We start from the raw sequence: 25,780 nt of genomic DNA, 5'->3' as shown, positions 1-25,780 counted from the left end.
GACAGAATTGAAACACTGTTTGACTGTTCATGCAAATCACATCTAACAAACAAACTGTGAATGAATAGGAAAGCACAGCACTGTAAAAAGCTGCTTGGTTCTCTTGGGATACTGGATTTTCTGCAACACAGTGGGTCAATTCACAGCTCCGGGTCTTGGTTTCATTAATGAGGCTGAGTCCAACCTCTCTTCACACAGCAGCTGAATTGAACCCTCTGCGCCTTTCTCTAAGCTAAACCGTGTCTTTACTAGTACTGTCTCACTGCACGCAGATAATATGCTGAAGCAGATGCTTTTATTTTTTTTCCTTCATCGTGGCCTAAATTTCACCTATTTGTTTCAGGAAAAAATGAAAGATACAAGATCCAAGTGACTGAACGTTGTGCTCTCAAACATCATGGAAAGTTCACACACCGTAGAGGCCTCCTTGATCCCTAGCTCGGATTCTCCAAGTTCCCCCCTGTTATTTCAACAGGAGAGCAGAGTTAAGCTACTGCAGTTCATTGTACAGGGCTCAAAATGACCAACCAACCTGTGGAATCAGAAAGCTCCAGGCTCTCACCCAACACAACTGCTGAAACATTTGTTTCAAAGCAGAGATAACCAGACAGTGGATGTGATGTTCAGATGTCTGTGTAATAAATACACATGGATGTGAAAATTATTACATAGTACATTAACAATACTGCATCTGCATGTATTTCGGTAGCGCATCCTGGTTCATATCGACACAAGAAAAATCAGAGTCGGTCTGTTGTTCTTAGTTCAGTTAAGTCTAACATGATGTTGCTGCATAGGAATAGAAAGTACACAGAGACCATTCCAAACTCACAGCTCCTGAACTGAAGGCAGCGAGTGCATTAAGTCTAGATAGATATCCTGCAGTGATTCAGCATTTATAGAGGGTGATGGAGAAGGCCTGGTACATCTCAGGGAATTCAAAGCACGGTGGAATACTGTAAAGGGCCTTTCATCAAGCTATTGTAGTTCACAAACTATTTTGGGATAACTTTGATTTATTTTTCTGGGATATTTCAATCAAAGCAAAACATGCATTTCTATTTAAAGTTTCTGTTTAGAAATCAGGTTGGCACAGATTGGTGCTACAGAAGAAAAACAAAGACTACTTATTTTTTTCTTCTGTCCCTCTCTGCTTATTTTATAACTCTTCTGCGTCTGTTTCAAGTCAGCACTGTAAGCATGTAGAATACATCAAAAACCCCCAACAAAGATAAGTTAAGCCTCTGTGAGACGCATCATGCTTTGCAAAAGAAACACTGCAAAGTTTTTATTATTGAGCAAATCAGGGGTCCATCCTAAAAGACAGTTTTGAACACTGCCGTAACACAAATAGTAATAAACAACCTGTACTTTTGCTAATTTTGGTGCAGAGTGGGTTACCTGCTGATAGAGCTCGCAGGATTTATAGGGAAGGTCAGGTGGTTCCTTGAATTTCTAATTAAACCAACGTGCAATAGGAGAAAGAATAATCTGCATATTTTGGCAAGTCATCAGCAAACTCATTCATGCAGTTTGAAGGAGTTCCCAGCCTTGCACAGTTTGTCAGTATCTGCTATGCAAACAACAGCCGACTTCATCATAACAGGGCTCCATCCCGCTGAACCATAAATCATCGGGGCCGAGTTCATCCCGCGGCACACCCTGCGAGGCTCCCGCGTTGCCCCGCACGCTTGGGCGAGCATCGCTTCCTCGGGCTCCTGCGCACACACCCGCTGGACAGCAAATAGTTTCAACCGCTGGCTACCATCAACTTCAAATGGATCTGAGCCAGCTGCAGCGGCCATCAAAGGGCATGTCTAACCATTTGGAGAGGACGTGATACAAGATGCAGTTTTTATGCATCTGGATTTTCAGCCACCGCAAATTGCTGATCCGTCCAACCCAATTAGACTGCTCTTTGATCGCCCAACGTCCTTATGTAACTACTGCTGCAGAAAGTCCCGATGGCTCCATGCTCTCGGGTGGAGCAGGGACCCTGTGCGGATCTCTGCCGGAGCGACCGCGGAGGAGCTGGAGATCATCAGCACCTTCCCCATGGGATGGCAGAGCTCCTGGCAAGACATTGTTCGAGCCCAGCTCGAAACGCAGCTCATTCATCAGATCATAATTATCTGCAGCAAAGCCTCGGTGCCTGGTGGGCATCCAGTGATTCTCTATTTCTGCAAGAAACGGCTGGTTTGAATTACAGAATAGGAACCAGAAATGTCATGGTGGATACTAAGCACAAACTTTTGTAATCTGACCCTCCCAAAAACGTTCTCCTCTCACTTTATTTCTCTGTGTTCCCACTTCAAACGCTACTATACTCTTCGATTTTCATCACCTCCTTTATGCTTTTGAAGATCCCACACTAACATTTCTAGCATTCCCAAAGCTTCATCTTAATCCCACAGGAATAACATTACATCAGTTCCCCTGGTGAATAAACTACAGTCACACAGAAAGTCATCAGGCAAAATCCAGGGCTCCCAGTCTCCCCTTCTAGTCCTTACAAGGCATTTCCTTTTTTTCTGAAATATTAGTTGAGTGTCACAAGGAAAAAAGAATAATGAAAGTACACAACACACATGAAGCTTAAAGGTCAAACCGTGATCTCAGATTTGGAAAACATCTATCATCCTGCTCAAAACCACAGGCAACAGGCAGTTTTAGAAGAGCTTGGCAATGGACATTGCAAAATGGAGATAAGAATCTGGCATTTTGCATGTAAATCTGAGTCTGCATCCTGATTTACCTTCCCTGGTGTGAGAGTCAGTAGATGTTACCAAGTCCAAGCTAGCTGCTTCTGACCAAAATGAAAACCATTCCCCAGAGCAGATGTGCTGGCAAGGCACTAGGCAGCTTCGTGTTACGGGTCTCTATCTCGCCTTCAACTGTAACGTTGGCTTTAGAAAGGTCACAGACTTTGTTTTCTGACTTCATGACTAATTTATTTTTCTTAGTTCCTCCCTCAGGCTCTTGGAACTCCTCATTCTTGCCCACAAACACTGTGAATTACCTTTGCACCAAAAGACTCGGTATTTGTTTTAATTAGTCTCAAGTTCACCTTAATAAAATCAACCATAGTATCATAAAATAATTAAACAGATTCATTTATTATATTACTACAAGGGAGAGGAGTGTGGCGTCAATGCAATAAATATGGCGAACTCCTCAAATCGAAGTCATTTGGCTAAGAAAAGCATTCAAAACCTGAAAGCTGATCCTAATTACCCATTCCCCATCACATAAACCACACTGTCACCACTCAGAAGTGCCTGACTGCAACCATTACGGCTGAAGTTCATGGTGGCATTTGGAGTAAAGGGGGAAAAAAAATAAAAATAAAAAATCTACCTTCTAATAGTAATTACCCTCTACTTCAAGGATGGTGCCAAACCCTATGCAGTGCTCTGTGCTGTGTACAAGGGGGCAACAAGGCACATTTCAGTTAATAATAATGAGCAATGCTTAACTAATTGACACAGTATATCCTCCTGAATGCGCCATCACACATACGACTTCCATTGTAGTATGGCAATCAAGATAATGAACAAAAATAATCTCCCGAGGCCTTGTCAGAAACTTCTTCTCCCTAGTCACAGCGACTACTTTACAGTGAACGCTCTGAACATGGACTTATCTCATACACATATATTTAAATTTTCAAACAAGCTGTAATTCAAATATTGTCCGCTGAAGTCCCTCAGATGAATAGAGCTGGACTTGTATTTGTTATTTGTGGAACTTCTTAGAGTTAGTTCAGATCTGAATTGTACATGTTGAAATACATTCATTTGAAATCATGAGTATTTGTGCTTATAAATTACTTAGTTTTCAAAAATCCAGTTGTTCTATATTGCTGAAATATCCTTCCCATCTAAAAAAACTGTTTTTTCATTTAAAAAGCATGATTCTGAATACAGGGTGCACCATTATTTCAAAGTATTCAATCATCACTTTCTTTTTAACAGCTTGAGTTAGACATGCTTTCAAATTTTCATCCAGCTGGCAGTTAGAAACTGATGGCATTTCTGCCCTTTCCTCTCATTAGGGACTTGCTGCTCTGTACCTGCAAATCTTGATCCCTCATCAGCCAGAGATACAAAAGCAGAAATCTCATCTATAATAGCAGTATCATGTACATCCTATTAAAGAGGGTGGATAACATATTCAAAAGTGCCACAGGGCCACAATTTCAAAGACGTGTGTAGTGTCGAAAGATGCAGGTGAAAGACTCCAGGGACTTTCCAAAGCCCCCAGCTGCGTAACTCCCATTGATTTCAGTTATTCAAATGAAAAATTGTTTAATGTATTTGTTCTGGAGCTGATGTTTCACGTAAAGTCTGGGAGAGACATAATCCCATGGGCTAATTTTTAAAACTGATTCTCACTCATTTCAAAGGCAGGTAAATGACTAAACACTCAGATAAATCTAGCCCAGGGTGAGGCATAAATCCTGTTCAGGGTCCATCTGCCTTTGAAATCATGGCAGTTAGGCACCTATCTAGTTTGAGGGGATGGATTTTAGCATTGCAAACATTTTGGCCATGTATCTATCACATGGATGTAACAGACTAACCACTACATGTTGCAGTATCACATCTTTTACAGCAAAGGAACAGAAAGGAAACTAAAGATTTTTTTTTCCCCATGGAAATTGTCCTAAAATCGGAAAATGTATATCGTTTGTAGACAAATGCTTCCAAAAAATACACACAGATGACAATTGCCAGTATTAGAAAATGAGGTAGTTGAGAAATTGAGGAATATGGTGAAGGAAGAAAGGAAGGATAGAAGAAAAAACTAAAACAGTGGCCTCACTGGGGCAGGGAGGGAAACAAACAACAAAATTTGAAGAGCGATATGAAACTGGAAGACTTAAGGCAGATGGAGCCAATACATTCAAAACCATTTGAAAATGAACTCACATCATGAGACACTGCTATTCAGAATGGCCAGAATACTGTAAGATCACATATTCTGCCTCTGCCCCTCTGTTACCAGGACATCCATCCTGGATGTGACCCTAAACACAGGAGCGTGGAGGCTGAAATATTCGCCCTCACCAACGCTGCAGGCCCAGCCAGGTGAATGTACTGGTGGATCTCAAGTCTGCTGCTCTCCCACAGCAGGCAGCGAATGTCCTGCTTCATCCTGAAAACTATTTTTAAGAGAGTTCTGAAATGATCAGAGAATTTCAGCCCTGGGACTGGCTACCACCAATACCCACTTCAGCTCAGTAATGTCCATTCAGCCCCTTGCTCCTCATCCCAAAGCGTCCTGCAGTACAATACATTTGTTCCCCAAGGGACAAGATAACTCTCCAACGCCGCTTCTAGACCTGTGCTTTTCTGATTTTTCCGCAACACCTGTGTGAGCAGACAAAATCCCTGGATTTTTTAACCACCTTCTTGCTGAAATTAAATTACTTTCCATGTTCTTGAGTAAGCTACAGAGCTGCAAGATACCGCCCAAATATCTCTCCTCTGCTGCAATGCTCCTGCATGCTATAAATACAAAGTTAATTTGTGCAATGTGTGGGCTCATGCTTGGAAATGCAGAGGGCTGTGCAAGCTAATATCCTTCCCAGGAAAAAACACAGCAGGACGCACGAAAGAAAACGGTGCAAGCAAGAGGCAGCCGAGGGTCTCTAAAGCGAAAACAATGGCATATTTTCCAAAGATGAACTGAATGTCCTGACGGTGCCGTGCAGAGAAAAGAGAGGATGTCAAGAGAAACCAGAGTTTTTGTATGAGGAAATGACTTGGGGATGAAAAGGGGGTGGCGAGAGGCCGAGCTCACTGCGCTGGAAGGGCTGGCGCGCAGACAGGCGATATGTGGCTGCGGCCCAAAGTGTTAAAAATCCTCTGGCGTCTATCACCACTCGTTTGGGAGTGACTTCATTTCCAAACTTTGGGATAAATACTAGCACAGCTATTCAAGATAGCCAGGACACCCGGCCCCTGGTTTTTCTCATTTTATGGCTTTTAGGTGTGGGCTGTAACACATCACTTAAGCAGCACAAACCAGATTTACTAAGTTATTGCACTGGGCTTGAAAAACATATATTGTTTTGATTGGGTTGGTTGTAGGGTTCCACCCAAGATCCTTAAGAAAAGTTAATTAAGGACAACTGCTCACACCATCACACACAGTGAAATCAAGCAAAGTGGGGAAAAACAGCCACGCTAGGAGTTGCTTCTGGGAAAGCGATTACATGCCTCCAGGAGCATAAGGGAGGATTCACCTGGGATTTATTTCATTTTTGGAACCACACAAATTCAGCTATTTGAATGCTGTATGCATTCTTTGAGTCTATGTTTACTGCCTTGTTACTGTATGAAGCTAATTGATGACATCCATAAAACCACCAGGGTACACACAATCTGATGGTTATGGTAAGGTCTTCCATCTGATTTAAAAATTCAGCTGGAATTTTTTGTAGCTGTCTCTTCTTTTTCAGACATGATTGGACCTACGCATTTCTTTAGAAACATACTGTCTACATGTGACTGCTAACAGCTGGACATCCCAAGGCTTTTTATACTTGGCCCACTTTCTAAAACGAACAAACAAACAAAACACCACCACAGCTACTTAGGGAGGTAGGAGAGAGGACAACGGGAGACTCACTGTGCAAATTTCAGCAAAGGACACCAAAGCAATGATCTCCACAGAAATACCCCTTGCATCCATCTAGCAATGAGGACAAGAGCTGGAGGGGCTGCCAGCTGGAGTTCCACTGCCAAGGGGAAGGAGAAGGAGAAGTTCTGTGTTGTGATGTCCCTCAACACATACGGGTCCCCAGCATCACCTGGTATCTGCAGTAACAAACCCCTCTATACTGGAGCAATGCTTGGACAGCTGGAAACAGAACTGGTTACCACCACATACATCAAATACAGTCTCCAGCAACCAGCCAGGTTTTGAGGAAGGGAAGAACGGGACCACACTGATGAGTACCAAAGTCTACCCTGAGCCTCCTTGAGAGGCCTGTGGACTTCAAATAGCTCCTCACATCTTGGACATAAGGCAAAGGACAGTCCCCAAAAGACATGTTTCTACCTCAGATCTCCCAAAAGAACAGCTACTGCCTTTGCCAAGAGCTCCGACAGCCCTCTGGTTACACAGGCTGCACTTTCTAATCCACTTGCACAGACAGCATGCTGCAGAGTTGTTATTTCTTACAATTTGTGTTGGGTGGTTTACTAAAATTAGGAAAAAGTATCTTCCAGAGCTGGAACATTTATGGCTTCTTTACCATTACTGTATATTTTAATTCTTAAAAATAGATTTAAGTGACATGCTAAGTAGAGAGTCCTGTTTAATCTATTTCAGCCTCTTTGCCACATTCCTGGTTTGGCCTGTTTGGCTTGTTAATTTAGAGATATATAAAACCATCTGTTTCACAGTAGACTTTGTTTTAAGCCTCAGAGGAAACAAACCACACAAATAAATGAAATTCACTATATCATTTTTGTTAGAATATATGTATTTACATCCATCAGAGCAGACATTAAGTACCCTGTAACTCTAATGTTAGTGCAGGTTTTTAACTATTTACAATACTGTTATAAAAAGTCAGTGCAACTGAATTCATGTCACACAAGGGATTTTCTTAAATTGTATTCCACAGTGACATTCTACACATTGTTAAAATAATGTAATAAAGAAAGAAAAAAACAAACTTCATAATTAAAAAAATACATCTTGGAAAAAAATACATCCCAAGCAAATGTACCCAATAGCCCAGATTTCTGTCCATACATCTGCCTCTATGGTTTGTGTTGCCAAGAGGTCACCTGCAGACGTTCATTCTCTTGACATGACTCTAAACTTCAGCAGTCACACTCTATTTGTCAAAACAGAGCAGTTCTACAACTCTTTACTCAACAATATTTCACTAAGAACATACGTTCACTGAATTGAAAGTTTTTACAGAAGAGTGTTTTATTCAGACAAGACTCCTGCTCCAAATGAGAATGAAGAAAGTCAACTCCGAAAGAGTTGCCTATGAATGGGGCTACACTCACTTCCAATTTTTGAATAAAATGTATTTTGATTTTGATCTATAATAGAGATGATTTTTCAAAACTTGATTCTTTTCCCACAAAATAGAATCCTTGCTTACTGACCAGGGTACTGCAGGGCTGCTGCACTGATCTTGAGAAAGAAAATACCGTTCTTTCAAATATAATATTCTCCAGTGTCTCCTTTCATCACCATTACACTATATAGTCTGTTGCACAGACCATGTTTCTGAAGATTAAATATTTAACTAAGGAAACCTAAAGATGTCAATCATGGAGTAAATACTAAATCAATTTAAGAAAGTTCAGTGATATAGTGCATAACATTTTGCTGCAGGGTGAACAAGGAGTAGGTAGGCAGCCTGGGACCTAACGTAGTTGTTGAGGAATCAAAGAATTGAACTGAGTAGTTTTTAAAATGTATAAGCCAATTGAAGTTTCTAATAGAACCTTATTTGAAGACAGTTCCCCAAACCATGTTTTTCAGCAGGGAGCTCAGGTTAAGGGAATATCACCTAAAACATAATGACTACCAAGAACATGAGCCCCTGACCCTGTGCCCTCATCCACCAAAGCCCATAAGCAGAACTGTGAGCATTTTAAAAGGCGCACAGCCAGCTTCTTCCTTGGCCCTTTTTTATCTTCTTTTCTGTCTCCCCTTTTGTTTTTTTCTTTTATTCTGGAAGTGGCCTGGATTTTCCTCCTAGACTTATTTCACCTCCTGCCACGAGGCAAACCTGTTCTGTCTTATTCAGTTAGCTAAACCAACCTCCATTCAGCTCCTTTCAGTGCCTTCCCCCAGTGCAGTCAGCAGGGTTGTACTCACAATATTCATCAGGGTCAGCAGGTACTTCTGAACATGTTCTTTCCCATGGAATTGAACAACGGAGTCATCAACCCCCAGAAGGACTTCAATGTTGTAATCGTCGTCCGTCGCGTGCCTTCGATAGCGCTGCCTGGATCTGCGCACCCGGTCTTCAACAAAGCCCAACGCGCTGTCGAGACTGTCCAAATTAGTGAGGTTAGCCGCTGAAATCAAACACACAAACGAGTCATCAACCAAGGGAGGTTCAGGCTCAGGTCTCAGTTAAACTGGTATAAATTGGAAGCAGCAGCATTTGCTACGTTCTGTGTTAGTCTCACTCAATGTCAATTAAAAATGACCTAAATGAGAGAGAAATCTGACCCAAGAGATTTTGACTTTGCAAAGTAAAAGCAACACTTTCTTCAAAGTCATATTGCATAATAAATACAAGGCCAAAAGGACAGTAAGTCATATCAATGTCTCGATGAGAAGAATGGAGCTGTTTGCAATAAAAGACTTGTTGCTTAAAAGGGGTCTCGTGCTACCCAAGGATACCCTCCACATCAGAACCACAATAAAAGACAGACACCATACTTTAAAATCTGATCTTGGTGCCCACAGAAACCTATTTCAAGTCAAGTGCAGCTGCCAATATAACTTCTTTATATCCAGCCAAGTAGTAACAAACTAACCCCTCCTGCTTCAATACATTATTTCCTGGATACACACATGTAATTCAACAATGATGACATGGATCCTCTTTATCGGTACAATTTAGGAACACATTTTAGATATGAAATGAATTCATTTATAACTACATTCACAATTCTTTTAACAGCTTTTCATCCTTCATTCCCAATTTGTCATGTCACTTTGCATTATTGTATGTCAAAGACCAATCCATCAGGCACAATAGCAGCCAACTTTATTACTAACGATTTCTAATGGCCTCTGTGATATGAAAAGCATGTTCTCTGACAGGACGGGATACAGTTAATGCAGCACCTATGTACTAAAAATTAACATGAAAACATGGAATCTTGACATTTCACTCTACAGAATAACAATTATTAGCATTAATATCATTATTATCATTTGCACTACAAGAGACCTGAAAAGCCCAACTAGAATCTCTTGATTTCAGAGAATGTCAGGAAAAGACTTGCTCAGAGGTGAAGAAAGGCAGTGAGAGCTCTGTGGATTGATAAAAGGCTCCCAGTTCAGTTCACAAAAACATAATAGAAAGCAAAGGGAGGAAGCTAAAGCCATCTCCTTCAAAGCAGAAATAAGAAACAAGTCTTGGAAATGCTACAAAAGTGGATTCTCCATCTTCATTTATTGAAGTTTTCACATCAAAACTGGCTGCTTGGGAAGGGATGAATGAGTCACCAGATCACTGGGCTCATTACGAGAACATCTGTGCTCTTGCCTTTAGACAGCAGCCTCAGGCTGCCATTTCAGCAGGTCCTGGGCAATGAACAGCCCGAGTAGAGCTGCCTGCAGCTCCTGCCACGGTCACAGCAACATTCCAACCTCTACAGCCTCGGGCTGCCCCGAGGGATGCACAGCCAGCCCCACCGCAGCGTCCCTGAGTGCCCCATGCTCCAGGCTGTGCCTTGTGTGTGAGACGCCTGTCTCTGAGCGTCCTAGAAGAAACCTCCAGTCGAAGGACAGTCCCTGAAAGACTCATTTACCCCAGCAGCATTTTACCATTTCTCCACCAAGCTCCAAGGACATGTTTGTCACAAGACCCGCAGCTGCAGGCCACGGCAGAGCTGCCCCTGCTCACCAGACAGACAGAAACCCACATGCTGTGGTCCTACATTCCCATGGAGCCACAGCATCCTTCTCCTGGGAGGGCAGCATTTATTGCGGCTAGTAAGCAGAAACACCATGTTCTCGCTGCCAGCCTTAAGGCTCCCAGCAGCTTCTGCTCCTGGGGTTGCAAGTTTTTTAAATTAATCTGGTCAGAATCCATGATTCAGCATGAAAATTCACTCTTCACGCAGAGCCCAGCTGTCACTCCCAGGTTAACCGTGCAGGGAGAACGGGTCCGGCCTTGCAGCAATGGAGAGAGTTCTTTACAGGGCTCAGAATCCGCCAGGCAGCCAGCTCCAACACCACTCATGGCTCGCTCCACTGGGAAAGCTTCAGTGTTAACTCTTGTTAGCACCCAGAATCAGTTACCTAGCTATCAGTGCAGTCTCAGGGGATTCACTAGAGGATCGTGGTGCAATCATATATTCACGATCTATAAGGCAAATCACAGTTACTGTAAAATTTGACAATAAATCTTAAAAACTCTCTAGAAAAGTGAGACTAGGCTGGCAGGGGCTGCAGGTTGTGTCGTGTCTCTGCTGCTCACACAATCCTACAGTAATGAGCAGCAAGGCCAAAGCTATCGGAGCTGCTGCTGCAGACCAGCAGTGCTGGGCAGGCGGGGAGAGCCCCAGCCCTGTGCTGCGGCTGCAGACGGGCAGCTCTGCTGTTGATTTGGGTGGACAGTCGGCTCTCAAGGTATCTAGAGCTTTTGTGCTTTCATTTCCTTCCTTTATGTGTCAAAGTCAAACTAACTCTTTGTGCGGTATCTTTATTCCTGCTGTGAGTAAATCAGCCAGAGGCAAAATGCGATCCTACCATCCTGCATTAACCATCCTGCAGTGCAAACTGCCTGTGCTCCCTCTTTGCTCCTCACTTCATCACTGTCACATTATAGCCCTTACAGCCCTGCCAGCTCCTGAGAAAAGTTATCAGGACATTCCCTGGGAGTCATCTCACTGCCAGCAGGTGCCAACCAACCACTTTAAATTGGTGGGCACCGGTACCTCTGAGGCACTGACCCGCTGCGCTTTCCAGCAGAGACCAAGCCACACCAGCTCCAGCTAGCGTTGGAACCACCCCAAACCAGCAGCACAGCTCAAAACTTTTACAACAGTAGCTTCAAGGTTTTTGGTTCATGTCCAACTTCCCACCAAGTGTCCCTTCCCAGCGGCTCTCACGGGACAGCCAGCGCTGCCTCCGCACACGGCCTGACCACACACCGCACCGACTGCTCCTCCGGCACCGCTCTGTCCCTTGGGTGATGAACTGTTGGATTTGTTGGCCCATGCTGTGTTATACCCACATTGTATTTGCTCCTAAACTGCGGTTACATCCAAATCAAATTAATACCTTTCTTATACCTTATATCTTATACCTTACTCTATACCTTAATATCTTTCTGCAGAGGAAGTGAAACAAACTTGCCTCTATAGTAAATGAGAAATCTGCCATGTTTTGGCACCTCAACTGTCCTTACTTAACATCAGTAGCTCTGCTGTATCATTGTACCGGTAACAATATGCTAGAAAAGCTCAAGAGAAAAACTCAAAAAACTAAATAAGAGATCAAACTTCTCCTTCACATTTTCCATGTTATCTTCCTTCTGTCACTCCTGCACTTTGCACAACATCGTTCCAAAAGTCATCTCAAACTGCACTGTGTTTCACTGAATCATCCCAAGACCTCTGCATCAGATGTTCATTTTCAACAACTTTTGCCAAATCAGTGCATCAGCCACTAATTATTGGTGCCAACTTTGTTCTCCATCTCCCAAGAGCAGACACTTGGCATTTGCAGGGACTAACAAGAGCCTGCGGTGAAACCACCTCCTTGCTCCAGTTAGGAAAAATTCACATTTGTGAAAATTAACCACTGAGAAACAAGGTTGTGTATTGTTCTTGTGCTGCGCATCCAGAATAAATCAGGACAGCAGCACTTTAACAATTCACCCAAAAATCCTGCAAAAAAATCTTTTTTCTAAATCCACCTAAAAAATCATTGATACTTTAGTGGTTTTCTCCTACCACTGAAGACCTTCTTCCAGTGAAGGAATAAAAAGTGCCCAAGTTGTCAATAGAATGGAAACCTGTGCTTCTGGCTTAAGCATACGATCAGAAGGCAGGGAGCCTGGCTGGTGCGCCTGCTCCCCACACAGCCCTTCCCCGGGGTGCCGGGAGATGCAGGAGGCAGCCGAGGGCTGGGCAGCAAACTGCCGAGGAACAAGCATGTGCACAATCCCGCTCGACACTGCAGCCTGGAGTTCTTCCGGGTGGCTTTGATTTCTGCTTGCAGTTAACACAGGCGAGCGATCCTAACCGCTCCTAAGGCAGCAAAGTCCTAGTTGTTTGTTGACTCAAGAACCAACGTCCACAGCTGTGACAGCCCCAATGGTGCATTAATATACGTAGAGCACATCAAAACCGAAAGAGGAAAGGTCTTTATACCACACAGGTGCAAATTGCTTACAGCATTATATGTCACACAAGATCACTCTGCACTGCTGCCTTCTCCGGAGCATTGTGCAATATCCCCTGTCTTACCTAAAGCATTCCACTTTTCAGTCTCCTGTTTTACTTCTTGTATCTGGGCTCTACCTGAGCTCCCACGCCCACTGGGAGCAGAGGTGTGAACACCCAGCACCATGGTAGCATCATGCAGCCTGGGTCGCGTCCCCAGAATTCACATTGACAAAAACATCAGGTTTGTCTTTGTAGGTCTTCAGAAGAATTCTGCATCTGTGACAGTTTGGGATATCTGACACCACCTTATTTTCTTGGAATTTTTTTGCTTTGCTCATTAATCTTTGATATCATGTGCTTCACAGAAGCCTCATTACATGGCATCTTCTGATTCTGCCTTACCCATCGCGGCAGGCAAAGCACAAACAGATGCTGTGAGTTACTGAAGCATGAACACGCTGCCTGCCACGAAAACTGCCTGTGTTTTCTGTCACTCCCTTCAGGACATCCACCAAAAGTACAGTTGCTGGCTTATGATCCTGGTTTGTTTTTTCACGACCCTTTCAAAAAGGCTCAGGGAAACATGGCTGCAGATACAGTTCTCCAAAAGTCCCTTACGAACCTACTGCACCTAAACAGTTCCAGCTTTAGGGCTCCCCAAACTCACAGCAGCAATATTGTCCTGAAAAAGCAGCTTCTGATTTTTTTCACCTGCTCTTTCTGGTAGGGGAAAGGGACTTCCCGGCCAGCCCAGAGCAGGGACCAGGACAGGCAGCCGGGAGACTGAACTGCTGTCATGTTCACAGCCATCAGCTGCGGTTCATCAGCACAGCAGCTCGCTGGAATTTCTGTTCAAACACAAGTGTGCAGCATTCAGACTGCCCAGCCACCACTTCAAATGCAGCTGGTTTGCTTTTGCAGACACTACATCTGTCATGGCAGGAGCAGACAAGCACCTGAGCCGACTGCTGAGCACCTTCTCCGCAGCCTCACCGGGACGAGCCCCTCTGACTCACTGGTTTGCTGCTGATCTCCATTCCCGGGACACGATCCTGAAGGGACTTCCCAGCTTCTCATTCCCTCATGTGGCTTGCTGCAAAACATCAGTTTTTTTGGCTTGGGTTTGGTTCTGTTTGTTTGGGATTTTTCTGTTGTTTGTTTGTTTGTGGTTTATTTTATTTCATTTTTGGTGGTGGTTTTGTGTGTGTGTGTGTGTTTGGTGTTTTTCCTCTCTCACCTGGTGCTGCAGAGGCAGGAGGAAGGGGCTGTGTGGCAGGGGTGCAGCGGGAGGCAGGGAGGACTTGCTCTCAGCTCCCCACTACTTGGGTACATCTGCACCTCTGGAAAAGTACCCAATTGCCTCGACAGCTTGACAAAGAGCTGTTCTTTTGGGAACTGCACTTTATATCACAAGTTATATTTCTGTAATGCTCCCTGCCACTCGGATGCTGTAGGCTTCTGTTGTGCCTGTCCTCTGTGATCAACTGACTCCTCAATTAGCCCCTCATTAGACAGTTCACATATTCTACCAAAATCCTCATTTGTCTTCCATGGCAAATTGAAGCCCAGCCCACGGAGGTCAGAAGCAACAATGAACAGTCAACAAATCTTGCTCTTTATCCCTTGGCAATTATTTCTCTCACATTTAAGTTCCTCAGTTTGGGGGTTTGTTATTCATTCCAGTTGCACACAACCATGATTGTATTTTCTCCATTGCTAATCAATAGTTTCTCTGGTTTTTAATTTTTTAGAAAACCTCAATTCTGCTTGTTTTACAGCCATGCTCACCTTCCTTTTTGCTGTTTTGTTTTCCAAATGTCCTCTATTTGCCTTTCTTCTCCTCCTTAACCACCCTGCTCAGCTACATTCGGCTTTCATAATTTATAAATCCCTTCCCTGTACTACAATCTGCATTTGGACCCTTCCACCATAGATCATTCATAAAAACCTGGGTAAATCCAGAAAGCTGAATTAAAACAGAAGAGAGGTTCTGTGAGGTGAAAACAAATTGCAAATGGTCTAAAGAAGAGAGGGAAATCACACAGAGAGCATTGGGCACAGACACAGAGTCATCCCTGTTTAAAAAGCAACCCCAGGAGGATGTTGTCGCAACACAATTTTAACTTGGAACTCAGTTCACACAGGATTCTTGTGATTTCTTGAAACACAGGTTAACACAGCAGCTGCTACTTGGTGACTCTTTAACCAAGAGCAATTATTGCAGCAGAACTCTTTTTGGGTGTGTGTTCCATGTTCCAACTCCTCCTCTTCCACTTTTTTATATAAACCAAAAGCAAGATCACACTAGTATTCTGAAGACCAGGCATGCGCCAGGCATCCTCACTGTGGTTACGTATCCTTGTCCTGCCCTTATCTGTGAAGAAGCAGTAATTTAAAATGAAACTTTTGGGATGCATGCTTTGCTAACCATATCATCGCATTATGAGCTCCTTGCCTCTTAATGTAATGCTGTTTCTAGCCAAATCAAATTCTAACGCAGAGCCTGCTCCACCTTTCATCTGTCCAGGGAAGTTTGCCACGGTGAGAGGGTAAGCTGGGTTGGGCTCTCAAAGATCGGTCTCAAACTGCAGCTGGGCCAGTAGATATGGCAGCTGAATTCTTGCTGGAATGCTCTGCTCATGGCATTTGAAATCAGGAGGAGTTCAAAGCAGTTAACTGTATTTCAAATAGTCTACATTTGGGCCTTTATAGAGCAACTCTTGTAAACTTCTTGGGGCAGGACAGTTGTCCCATATTTGCAGAACAAATGCACATTCCTGCAAACACAAGGCACAATCACCGTTCCCCGTCTTTCTTGTCACCCATGCAACAGCACAGCGACTTTAAATCTCAGAAACTGCTCGAGTGCCTGCCTGAATCAGAGTTATAAAGAATAACGAAGTTGAAAATGACCAAAGTAGCAAAATTGAGGAGAACTTTCAAAAGGGAAAGAAAAAAGTTGTCTTTTCCAAAGGATAAACCAATTAGCGCAGTGACAATGGGCAGGTGGACACGGTGGCACACGGCCAGGCCAGAGGCACTCAGAATAACCACAGCTAGATGTTGCCAAGGAGATATTTCCTGGCACATCACAACAAAGAGAAAGGGTATTACAATACTAAAAAGAAAAGTTGAAAACTAAATTGATCTCATCAGGGCCACAGTCACACAATGAATAACATAAAGACGAGACATAATTGCACTGTTAAAAGATTAACTGAGCGCAAGGTAATAGAACACCCTGGGCTAAAACTTTCTCTTTTTTTTCTCAAAATGGTGAAACATATTGTGTTACAATTTTAACTTTTATACTACAACATAATAGTCAAAAAGGTGAAATGAAAGAAATGGCACACCAGCCAGGCAAACCAATCTGTGTGACCTGCTTGAAACTGAGCTTTTTGAGAACTGAACATCAAGTTTTTCCAACAGGAAAACTTAAACTTTGGAAAATTTTCGCCCATCAACCTTACTAATGCAAACACAGGTTTCACAATTTAGCACCAAATAATGAATGAGCAAGATGTTTTTAACTCAGTGCTTAAAAACAAGCTCAAAAAGAGACAAAAAAAAGCGCGCTACAATTAATTTATGGGCCAACTTCTAAGTTTCACTGACTTAATTGATTGCATCTGGGAAATGCTTATCTTGCAAACATTTGGCAAGTCATTGTAAACTGGCCCGAACCGCAGAGCCTGTGACTTGCAAAACATGTTGCCTGATTTACCACGTCCCAGCAGCTTCCAGAGCCCAGCGCCGCCCCCGGAGCCCGTGCAAAGCGCGCTCGGCCGTACGGGACTCGTGCAGAGCCGCCAGGGGAGCTCGGCGCTCCCCAGCTCATTTGCAGCTAATGCATAATTAATTAAACTGCGGAGTTCGGCCACATCTCCGTACAGGCGCTCGGCGCAGAGCCACAAGTCCACAAAGCTGCAGGAGCCCCGGAGGTGCCACCTGAGGTCCCAAATGCACATACCTTCTCCCTTCATTCTGAGCAGAGGATCAGGATCTGACCCACACTTACTGTTCCCCACCGGGCTTTAACGAAGTGTTTATGGGCTATTCGAGTCCGAGTCTGCCACCAAGATGCTCGAACATCCTATCCGTATTCCAAGCATGATTAAATTACAGCAAATTAGCACATTAAGTGAGCTGCCTAGCTGACCCCCTGGCTTTCCAGGTGACACATCTAACAATCTCACTTGCATTTTTAACAGAATGAAATGCCAAACTATAGTACAGGACGTGAATAACAACAGGTTACGGGGTGGGGGAACGGCAGTTGCCCTTCCATAAGCCAACTATGCTGCAAAAAGGGAAAACTAAGTTTAATTACAGTTGAACAAGCATTAGAAAACACACAAGTTGTTTGTTTTGGTTTTGCTGTTGTTCTGTTTTTGTTTTTCAGAAAGAGTCAAATTCCTCGCCAGGGCGGGGAGGGTGGGGAGAAGAAGAAAAGACAGAGGAATACATACAATAATCACACACCATTGGAAATACTATTGAAAAGCAATGGCTGAAGCAAATATGCATGTCTCCAATGCTTTTTAGCCCTAACTGCAGAACAACAAATCTTGCCTTTTGGTAACACTTAAAGTGGAATTATTCCTTCCTTTTAAAAGTGGAGCTGTTTTGTTAAGTATAGAGACTCACAAAGTTGTAAATGATCCAATTAAATGTTTTCAATGTCAAGTATAACAAACATAGTAAAAATCTCATCAGTGTAAATAATGTATCACATAAATGACAATGCAAACAGCTCCTCTCCTTCTATATAATCGTAATGATCTTCTAATTAGACAAAGTAAACGGTCTACTTGTTTCACCTTGTAAAGAAAAGCACAGAAGAAAGTTTTCCAAACTGTGAGGTGAGGATTATGGGAAACTTGAACTGCCTTGAAGTTCAACCAACGTCTTGCACATCTCAGAATATTATGCCAGAAATCAGCAGTCAGTCAGGAAAAGAAAAAAAAGGTTAATTTGAGTTTCACAAGAAGAAAACATCATCTGAGCAATGGCAGCGCAATGTACAGCACCTTGGCTACTTACACTTGCAGGATTCGAAGCAGAGAAAGAAGGACTTATAATTTTACCGATGTTTTGAAAATATCCTTGTTGCTAAATCTGCCTGGACTTTCTGCAATAACAAAACCAGCTGCAATTGATTAGAGACTGTAAGAAAGACAAAGCTAAGTTGGAGGACACAGGAATTTCTTAAACTTCAAAATGACAGGAAAAAACCCTGAAAGAGAGCAGCAGTCTCTGCTCCAGTGAAAGCGCATGAGGTTTATTCCCAAGGCGTTTCAAAATCAAGGGCAAAGGCTTCTTTTGTCATTTGTACAAGAGCTCTGAATCTGTCAGGGTCTACAATGGCAAACTGCTAAACACTGCCCTCCCTATTGCGTGTGTGGGTGGGAGACAGGATCCCAGAGACAAGGGCCCACAAGAGATGCTTCCAAATGCAGCGTTTTTCCCAAGCATATACCAGGGATGGAGAGAGCGGGGAGGAAGCTGGATGGACACACAGATACCAAAACCCTCTGGGGAGGAGGCAAATCAAAAGGCAGAAGTTGGAACAACACAAATGCAAAAGAGGAAAATGAAAAGAAATCGTGGTCGGTGTTTCTGCTGCATTCCCCATCACCTCTACGAACACAAGGCCAGGACTTGCTCCCACCTCCCGCTGCCCAGCGCGGGAGCTGCAGCCTGGGAACAGCCCGGGGCAGCCGAGCCCGGGTGCGGGGCACCCAGCTCCCGCGGGCCGGGATTCAACCCTTCAAGTTAAATTTAGCACTAATATCTGTGGGCTTTAGAGGGATTAGAGGCAGGACATCATGCACTTGTTTGGTTTTCCGGCAGGTCCGAGATATTTTTAGTTCTTTTTGTGTTGAACGCACTTGAATACTGATTTTTTTTTTTTTTAAGTGAAGAAACAAACAAATCATTTCGGTTCATCTGAAATCACGTTTTACTCATTGGATATGAAACCAAGCACTTCAAGACCCAATTCAGAGACTTGTTTGAAAATACAAAATATCTCAAGGGAAAGAAGGGAAATGTTTTGGTTGGCTTTTTTTTTTTCAAACCCACTGGCATGAACTCAGTCAATATCTTCAGGGTTTTTCTTTATCTGGATGAAGGTCACTGAAAATTCAGTGTCTTTCATAACCAATAACAAATTTCACCCAACTCAACTCCAAGTACCAGGACTAGAAAGAGTTTCCATTTGCCTCTTTCTACCACTTATTCCCCTTCCTCCAAAGGAACGATCATTATTTCAGGACCTCTGTATTTTTGTCGGGTTATTCACATACTATTGATATGCAAGTTGTGCTCAGTGCTGTCTGACTTGTCCTTCAGATTGGCTTCCAGCCTAATCAAACTGAGGTTGTTTCTCCATTAAATGAGATGTAGCTGGCAGGATGTGATGCTCTTTGGCAGGCGACAGAGAACTCTCCTATAGGGATAAATCAGACCCACCACACCTCAAAAGCCTCACGAGAACTATGTAGCAAGGGATTTATCTCCTGCATTAAAGACAGTATCATCTTTATCAGTGTAGATAAGGCATAAAGTGGTCATCAATTGCATTTATGTTCACTTTGCAGAGTGTTATAATATTGCTTTAGTATTAATGACGACTCTGCTCTTGCTACAGAGAATGAAATCAGACTTTGAAAAGTGAATGTACAAGGTCTAGTAAGAAGGGCTGGGAAGCCTTTTACATATATATGTACAAACACATAAACATATACATATATATGTACACATACACAACTGTATACACACTCGCATATTAAATAATAAATGTGTGTCTATATACACACACACAATAATTGCTAAAATGAAAAAACTCTCATTTTAACAAGGTATAATTGTGGTTGGAGGATTGGCAGACAATTCACTTGGCTAACATATCTATTAGAAACGTTTTTAAAAGGAGTCAAATATATTGGAAAGCTATCAGAAACAACAGCAAATTGAGATATTCCATTTTAAAAAATTCAATTAAATTCTCACTAAATGGTGCTAACCCGAGCTGATGCTAAAAAGGCCAGACAAGTCAATGGTTCTTAGAGAAACAGGAGAAGCTATTAAGGGTAAAACCAGACAGTTGCTGCAGAGCTTCAAGTAGAAGCTCCAAGTAGTTTCTGCCTCCTGAACTGGAACAGTGTGTAAAAACTGTTTAGCCTCTAACCCGTCACTTTTGGAGAGTAAATGGGAAATGTCAAAGCTGACACCAAAATAACCTTTCAGCTTGCCTTAGAAAGCAGTTGCGAGAGTAATCAAGAAGTTAACTGAGAGCTCTGCTGAGTAAAGGGTACCAGTGATTAACACCTTCTGTCCAAAACTGGTAAAAACGAAGTCACTTGAGATCTGGGTTTCTGCAATGGGTTATGGGTTTTATCCAAATACTGGACTGTGATTAGTTGAATTCTATCACCTGTTTCTACCTAGTTAAACATTTGCTACCTAGCTGCTCGTAGTTTACTTGATTCTAAAAAGAGCCTGTGATTAAACAACGAACACTGGAAGAAGTGGAACAAATACAAAAACCTTCCACAAATCATTGTCTGTAACACCACAGTTTAAATTTCATTCTAGTAACCAAACGGTACATCCATCTTCTTTATTATTCAAAGAAACCTAAATGTTTAGATAAAAATACTGGTCAAACAAAACCTGCAAATATTAATTATTAATGCATACTATATTAACAGAAGTAGTAACATGGTCCCATTATCTGAAGTCAGAACACATTGTATCCTTTTTCACTTCTCCCTGAGCAAGAAGTTGTTAAAGAGATAAATTCTTTGTACTTTCCCATTACCCCACAGAGAAGTCTACACAACAAAACAGCAAAGCTAAACCCTACAGTTCTACTGAACCATGCAGAAAAAGACATGAAAGTACCAATAACGAGTCTGCTTGGCTTTGGTGCTCTGGAAGGTCCCACAAGTCCCAAACAGTCATTTTGGACTTGTGGGACTCTCTGCATGATCTTCCGCAGTGTGGGAACTGGACATGTATTTATTGAACTGACACTAATCAATACCCACCACTTTCTCACTGGCTTCTGCTTTATTAGAAAAATGATATCAAGAGCTGCTCCTGTCCCACTGAGCTTCAAAAGGAAGCAGAGGGTTGGTGGCACCTGGTGCTCTCATTGCCCAGTTCTCCAGCTTTTCTTCATCTGAGCTCCAGGCTGCCATCAGTGCAAAGTTTTCCGTGTGACCTTTCCTTAGGATCAAAGAATTTTCATTTATTACTTTTTTCACTCCTTCCAACCTATTTCTGGCCAATCTTCTCTAAAATTTCTTAAGCATTCAGAAAGGTTTCTTACATTCTGGTTTCAGTCCAAGGTGCCTCAGTGTGAATCACTGCAGTGCAGCTGGGCAACTCTGGTGTTTTGCTGAATAACTGCTGCATCAAAACCAAGTTTTGATTGTTTTGAAATTATTTTTCAAACTGAAGGTCAGGCTTTTTGAGGGGTAAAAAAAAAATAATGGAGGAAGGAGACGTGTTTCACTTCAGTGAACATACACTCTACAATGTGAAAGTGCCCGACCAACTCAGGGTACAGCAAAGAGGAGGAGAACATGCAACCAGGAAAGCAGCTGGGGGTGGTCATGTGCAGATGACAGGAGCCAGCTCTAGCTTGTACAGTCGCACATATTGCAAAGTTAGTCCCTGCCTTAGTTCTCTGAAGTATATTCTGCATTAGAGGGTTAGTTCAAGGAAGCAGTGGAAGGGCAGGGTGAAAAGAAGGGCTGCACCTTTCCAAAGGGTTGGTGTCTGTGGGAGTTCAACACAACCAGGCAACACGAGGGAGAGCCCCTCTCCAGCCTGACAGCTTGTTTTTTGCAGAGACCCTCTGGCTTTAAGCAATTACCTACTTCTTGATCCAAAAGGCCATTGGAATGGGAGACTGTCATTCAAGTCTTTGGCAATATTTCTCAGCCTTGCTAAGAACTGAGGAATACTGATTCTGAGCAGCCTGCTGCACTGTCGGTGAACAAAATACCCTGTACAGTGGAAAACAAAACCAACCAACCAACCAAAAAATAAAAAGAGAAAATGAAAAAAACGCCGCCACACAAAACCATACCACGCAATGGGAAAAAAAGGGAAGCAAAGCAGCCAGCAAAGGGAAAAACCTTTTAAAGGTGAAGCCACAAAGCAGGAGTGTCAAACTGTGGTATGAAATTAGTGCAGCAACCATTACACATCACATGAGTTTCAGTTACCTCTTCTGACTGAGCCATAGCTGTGGGCTCTGCACAGCAGTTTTTGTTTGGGGGGCTAAATATTTTCAGACAATTCCACTAAAATTATGTCTAAAAAAGTCATCTGGAAAGTCAAGTAATACTCTGGGAGACAAAAGAGAACATTGGTATTTGGATCACCTAAAGAAAGAGGAAAGTCAGTAGAGGACAAAGTGTCTGAAGCATGAACCTGCCAGGATTATTTCTTAATGTCACAAATTTCAGGTCCATTTGAAGTCTCACAACAGAGAAACTAAGGCAACCGATTGAACTTCCTTGTGAAAAGATTAAACAAAAAAATCCTATAGAGTACAGCATGTGGTCTTGCAGATATGTCCTGAATTCACCCAGGGAGACTGATGCCTGTGGCACAAACCCTCTCTTGCCATTAGTCAAGGCAAAGAGATGGTAAAAAATGTACTTTCTCATCCAGCTGCAAACGCAGCTCATCTCTCTTCGTTTCCCAGTCTTCCAGGCCTGGATCTGGCTCAATCCAGATATTCCCTGCAACTATCAATCTCATCAAGGTCAGAAGCACACCCAGTGGCCTGTGAGGAATATCCTGCCCCACTGGTATCAGCAGCTGAACTTCAACAGAGCCGCGTTCCCACCTTTGCTCGTGACTCAGAATAACCTCCAGAAAAACCAACACCCTTCCCTAAAGACGAGTCATGGCAAAACCCCAGCAGGTTCTGCAGATAACCACCTGGGCAAGGAAAGGGCTCACATCAAAAGGCATGTGTGAGGAGGTAGAAGGATTGTTTGGGGAGCAGAGTTGCTCTGTTTGGCAGATACATGTAGAATACGATGACAGAGCCAGTGGGCTTTGGGAAGAGACACTTCGATGTGCTTTCAAGTGCTGGACCACTGATGGAAACACAGGTGAAGAGCTGCAAGAAAAGAGGCAAAAAAGAGAGGCTGTTGGCACAAAAATGTAGGGGTCTGAAAACACATATTTGGGAGGAACAGGGGACTGAACAGAGAGAAAGAACCAAGTAACAAAGTGACGGCCAGCTCCTGGAGCAGGGGCTGCTGACCACTGGTGGCTTCATGCTCTACTGCACAAGCAGCTTGTCTTTCACAGGCTCTGGGTAATGCAGGGTAGAGCTGACTGAACATCTGCTAGGGATGCAAAATTTCCTCTAGGAAACCTAAGCCTGATAACATTCAAGAAGCTATTGGACAAGGACCTCAGACACGTGGTGTAAATTTTAGGGTTGCCATATGCAGGGACAGGAGTTAGACTCAATGATCCTTGTAGGTCTCTTCCAACTCAGGACATTCTATGATTCTAAGCATCCTCCCAGCTCTTCCCCTTGGTAACTTGGGAGGAAAGGGAAAGAGGCCAGGAAGAGCCTGAATAAGCTTCCACCATGGCAGCCAAGGCAGAGCTGCAGCCATGCCCGCCCGGGGTCTGCGCCGCTGCTTCTCTGCACCAGGACACGCGGTTAAAGCTCCTGCCAGATCTGTTCAGACTGTGAATTCTGCAGAGCAGGGAGTGAACCCCACTCGTGGTATCATGAGGCACTTCCAGTCCAGCCTGGGTGTGTAACCATCACATAAGTAGCTGAGAGCAACAAGCCCTTTGTTTCCCTGGAGCCAACTGCTTCGGTAAATCTCTGCCTCCTAACATGAAGTTAGCACGGCTCCGTAATTATGGATGTAGCATAAGGAGCAGACAAGCTGAATTAGGCTTCTGATTGCATGTCTAATTTATGTACAACTGCAGCAATTACAGATGCAAATTAAATAACTGTGCACAAAATGGGTTTTATTAGCCATAACTAAAACCCAATAAAACTCAGTAGCTCATGCACATCTCTGCACTGAATGTGCCTCTTTAGAATGTCAATTAGAAAAGTGAGAAACGACCAGGATTTTCTACATCCTAATCTGAACCAAAATAAATAAATAAATAAAAAGCCATCAGACCACGTCTTTCTTCCATAACAAAACGAACAGGAACTCTAATTGGCAATTTCAGAGCAACACATTGTTTTACAGACAACAGTTCCATGCAGCTTTTAAACATATTATTTATACTCAGTCTTTTGTGCTTGTCATGGCTGAGAAAAGTTTCATCTAATAAAACCATATGGCAAACGCAATTCAGCTGCAGAAGAGGCCCACTCTGACTGCCTGGCAGGTTGGGATTTAAAAGTTTAAACTCAAAGCTGAGGTGTGCTTAACTTTGAAGCCTTTCTCAGATTTGGGAAGCTGGGGGCTTCTTAGCATCATGTCAACTGGGTCCAGGGCTGTGAAAAGCCTCTCTGGATGTTTTAGTGCTGAAATGACTCAAATCTTCTGTCATTCAGACTTAGCATGAGTGCTGCCATGTCTAAGGAGCCAGCACTAACCTGTCAATTTGTTTAAGAGCAATAAAAAAAATTGTTCCCATTAAATCAAGGTTAATCCTCCTGCATAGTTCTTATACAATTCCCTGCTATGTGTGATTAAACCTACTCCATATATATGTAGCACAATCACCTGGATAAAACGTTGATATATACCACGGTGTGTCTACACTGTCCGTTTGCCTCATTCCTTGTTTTGTGAGGGAGAGGGGATTTTCCCGGCTGGCTGCATTACACACACGTGTTAATCACTCTGGCTCTGACCGGGAGTGACCGCTGGCTCTGAGCATGGGAACCCGCTGTGTTCCTGTATAGTCACCTATACACAGCCGGTCAGAGCACACCACGGCATGGATACAAGCCTGGATTTCCAGTCACAGTATAGATAACTCCCGCTATACATCACTTATCCTTCCTTCCCCACCCAGCTGCAGGCAGAGGCTCAGGAAGGGCTTTGTTCTTCCCCAGCCACCTGCGTATGTGCCAGGAGGGGCAGGATGGCCCAGGTCCCTTCTCCTGGGTGCTTGGGCAGCCACCACGTGGGACCAGGCCCTGGACACCAGGATGAGACAGAGACACCCAACCTCTGGCATGGGGTGGGCAGAAGACACCAGAAAGGGAACAGGCAGCATGCCACGGTTAGTGGGTTCCCTTGTCTCCAGGTTCCTTCGAACATGGCTTCTACCGGTACCACCTTCTCCCACTCATGTCCATGGACACTCTCCACTTCCTCAGCTGTCCCACTTCATGATGCATTACTTCAAATACAGCATCTTCCCCAACACACACAGTGATACAGGTGGGACTTAGCGCATCAGATTAGCAGGAACATTGCTACCCAACACTGCTTCCCAATGGACCTGGTCCTGCGTGTGGTGCCCTCCCTGCCACAGCCCTGAGCTTCCCCAGCCAGGCCACCGCATGGACACTCATTCTGGATGCAGAAACCTCCCTCAAAATTCAAATACACCACATCCACTGACTTCCCCTTATCTCTTGTGGCAGTTGTATCCTCAAACAACTCCAGCAAATTACTTAAGCATGA

At 43.5% G+C, this 25,780-nt stretch overlaps 1 protein-coding gene across 1 annotated transcript in view; it reads right to left on the bottom strand.

The window, feature by feature from the left end:
* Positions 1-25,780, bottom strand: part of ADAMTS2 (ADAM metallopeptidase with thrombospondin type 1 motif 2) — a gene marked incomplete at its 5' end in the record, with an annotated part of 181,132 nt that overhangs the window by 51,062 nt on the left and 104,290 nt on the right. Inside the window, 1 exon segment of the mRNA XM_082063720.1 lies at positions 8,860-9,062. Coding sequence (XP_081919846.1) covers positions 8,860-9,062 — 203 coding nt within the window.

This window comes from Streptopelia decaocto, assembly GCF_964273445.1.
Source record: "Streptopelia decaocto genome assembly, chromosome: 12".
In the NCBI taxonomy this organism is placed as follows: domain Eukaryota; kingdom Metazoa; phylum Chordata; class Aves; order Columbiformes; family Columbidae; genus Streptopelia; species Streptopelia decaocto.
Note: the sequence above shows the minus strand (reverse complement) of the source record. Positions and strands in the feature narration are given on the sequence as shown.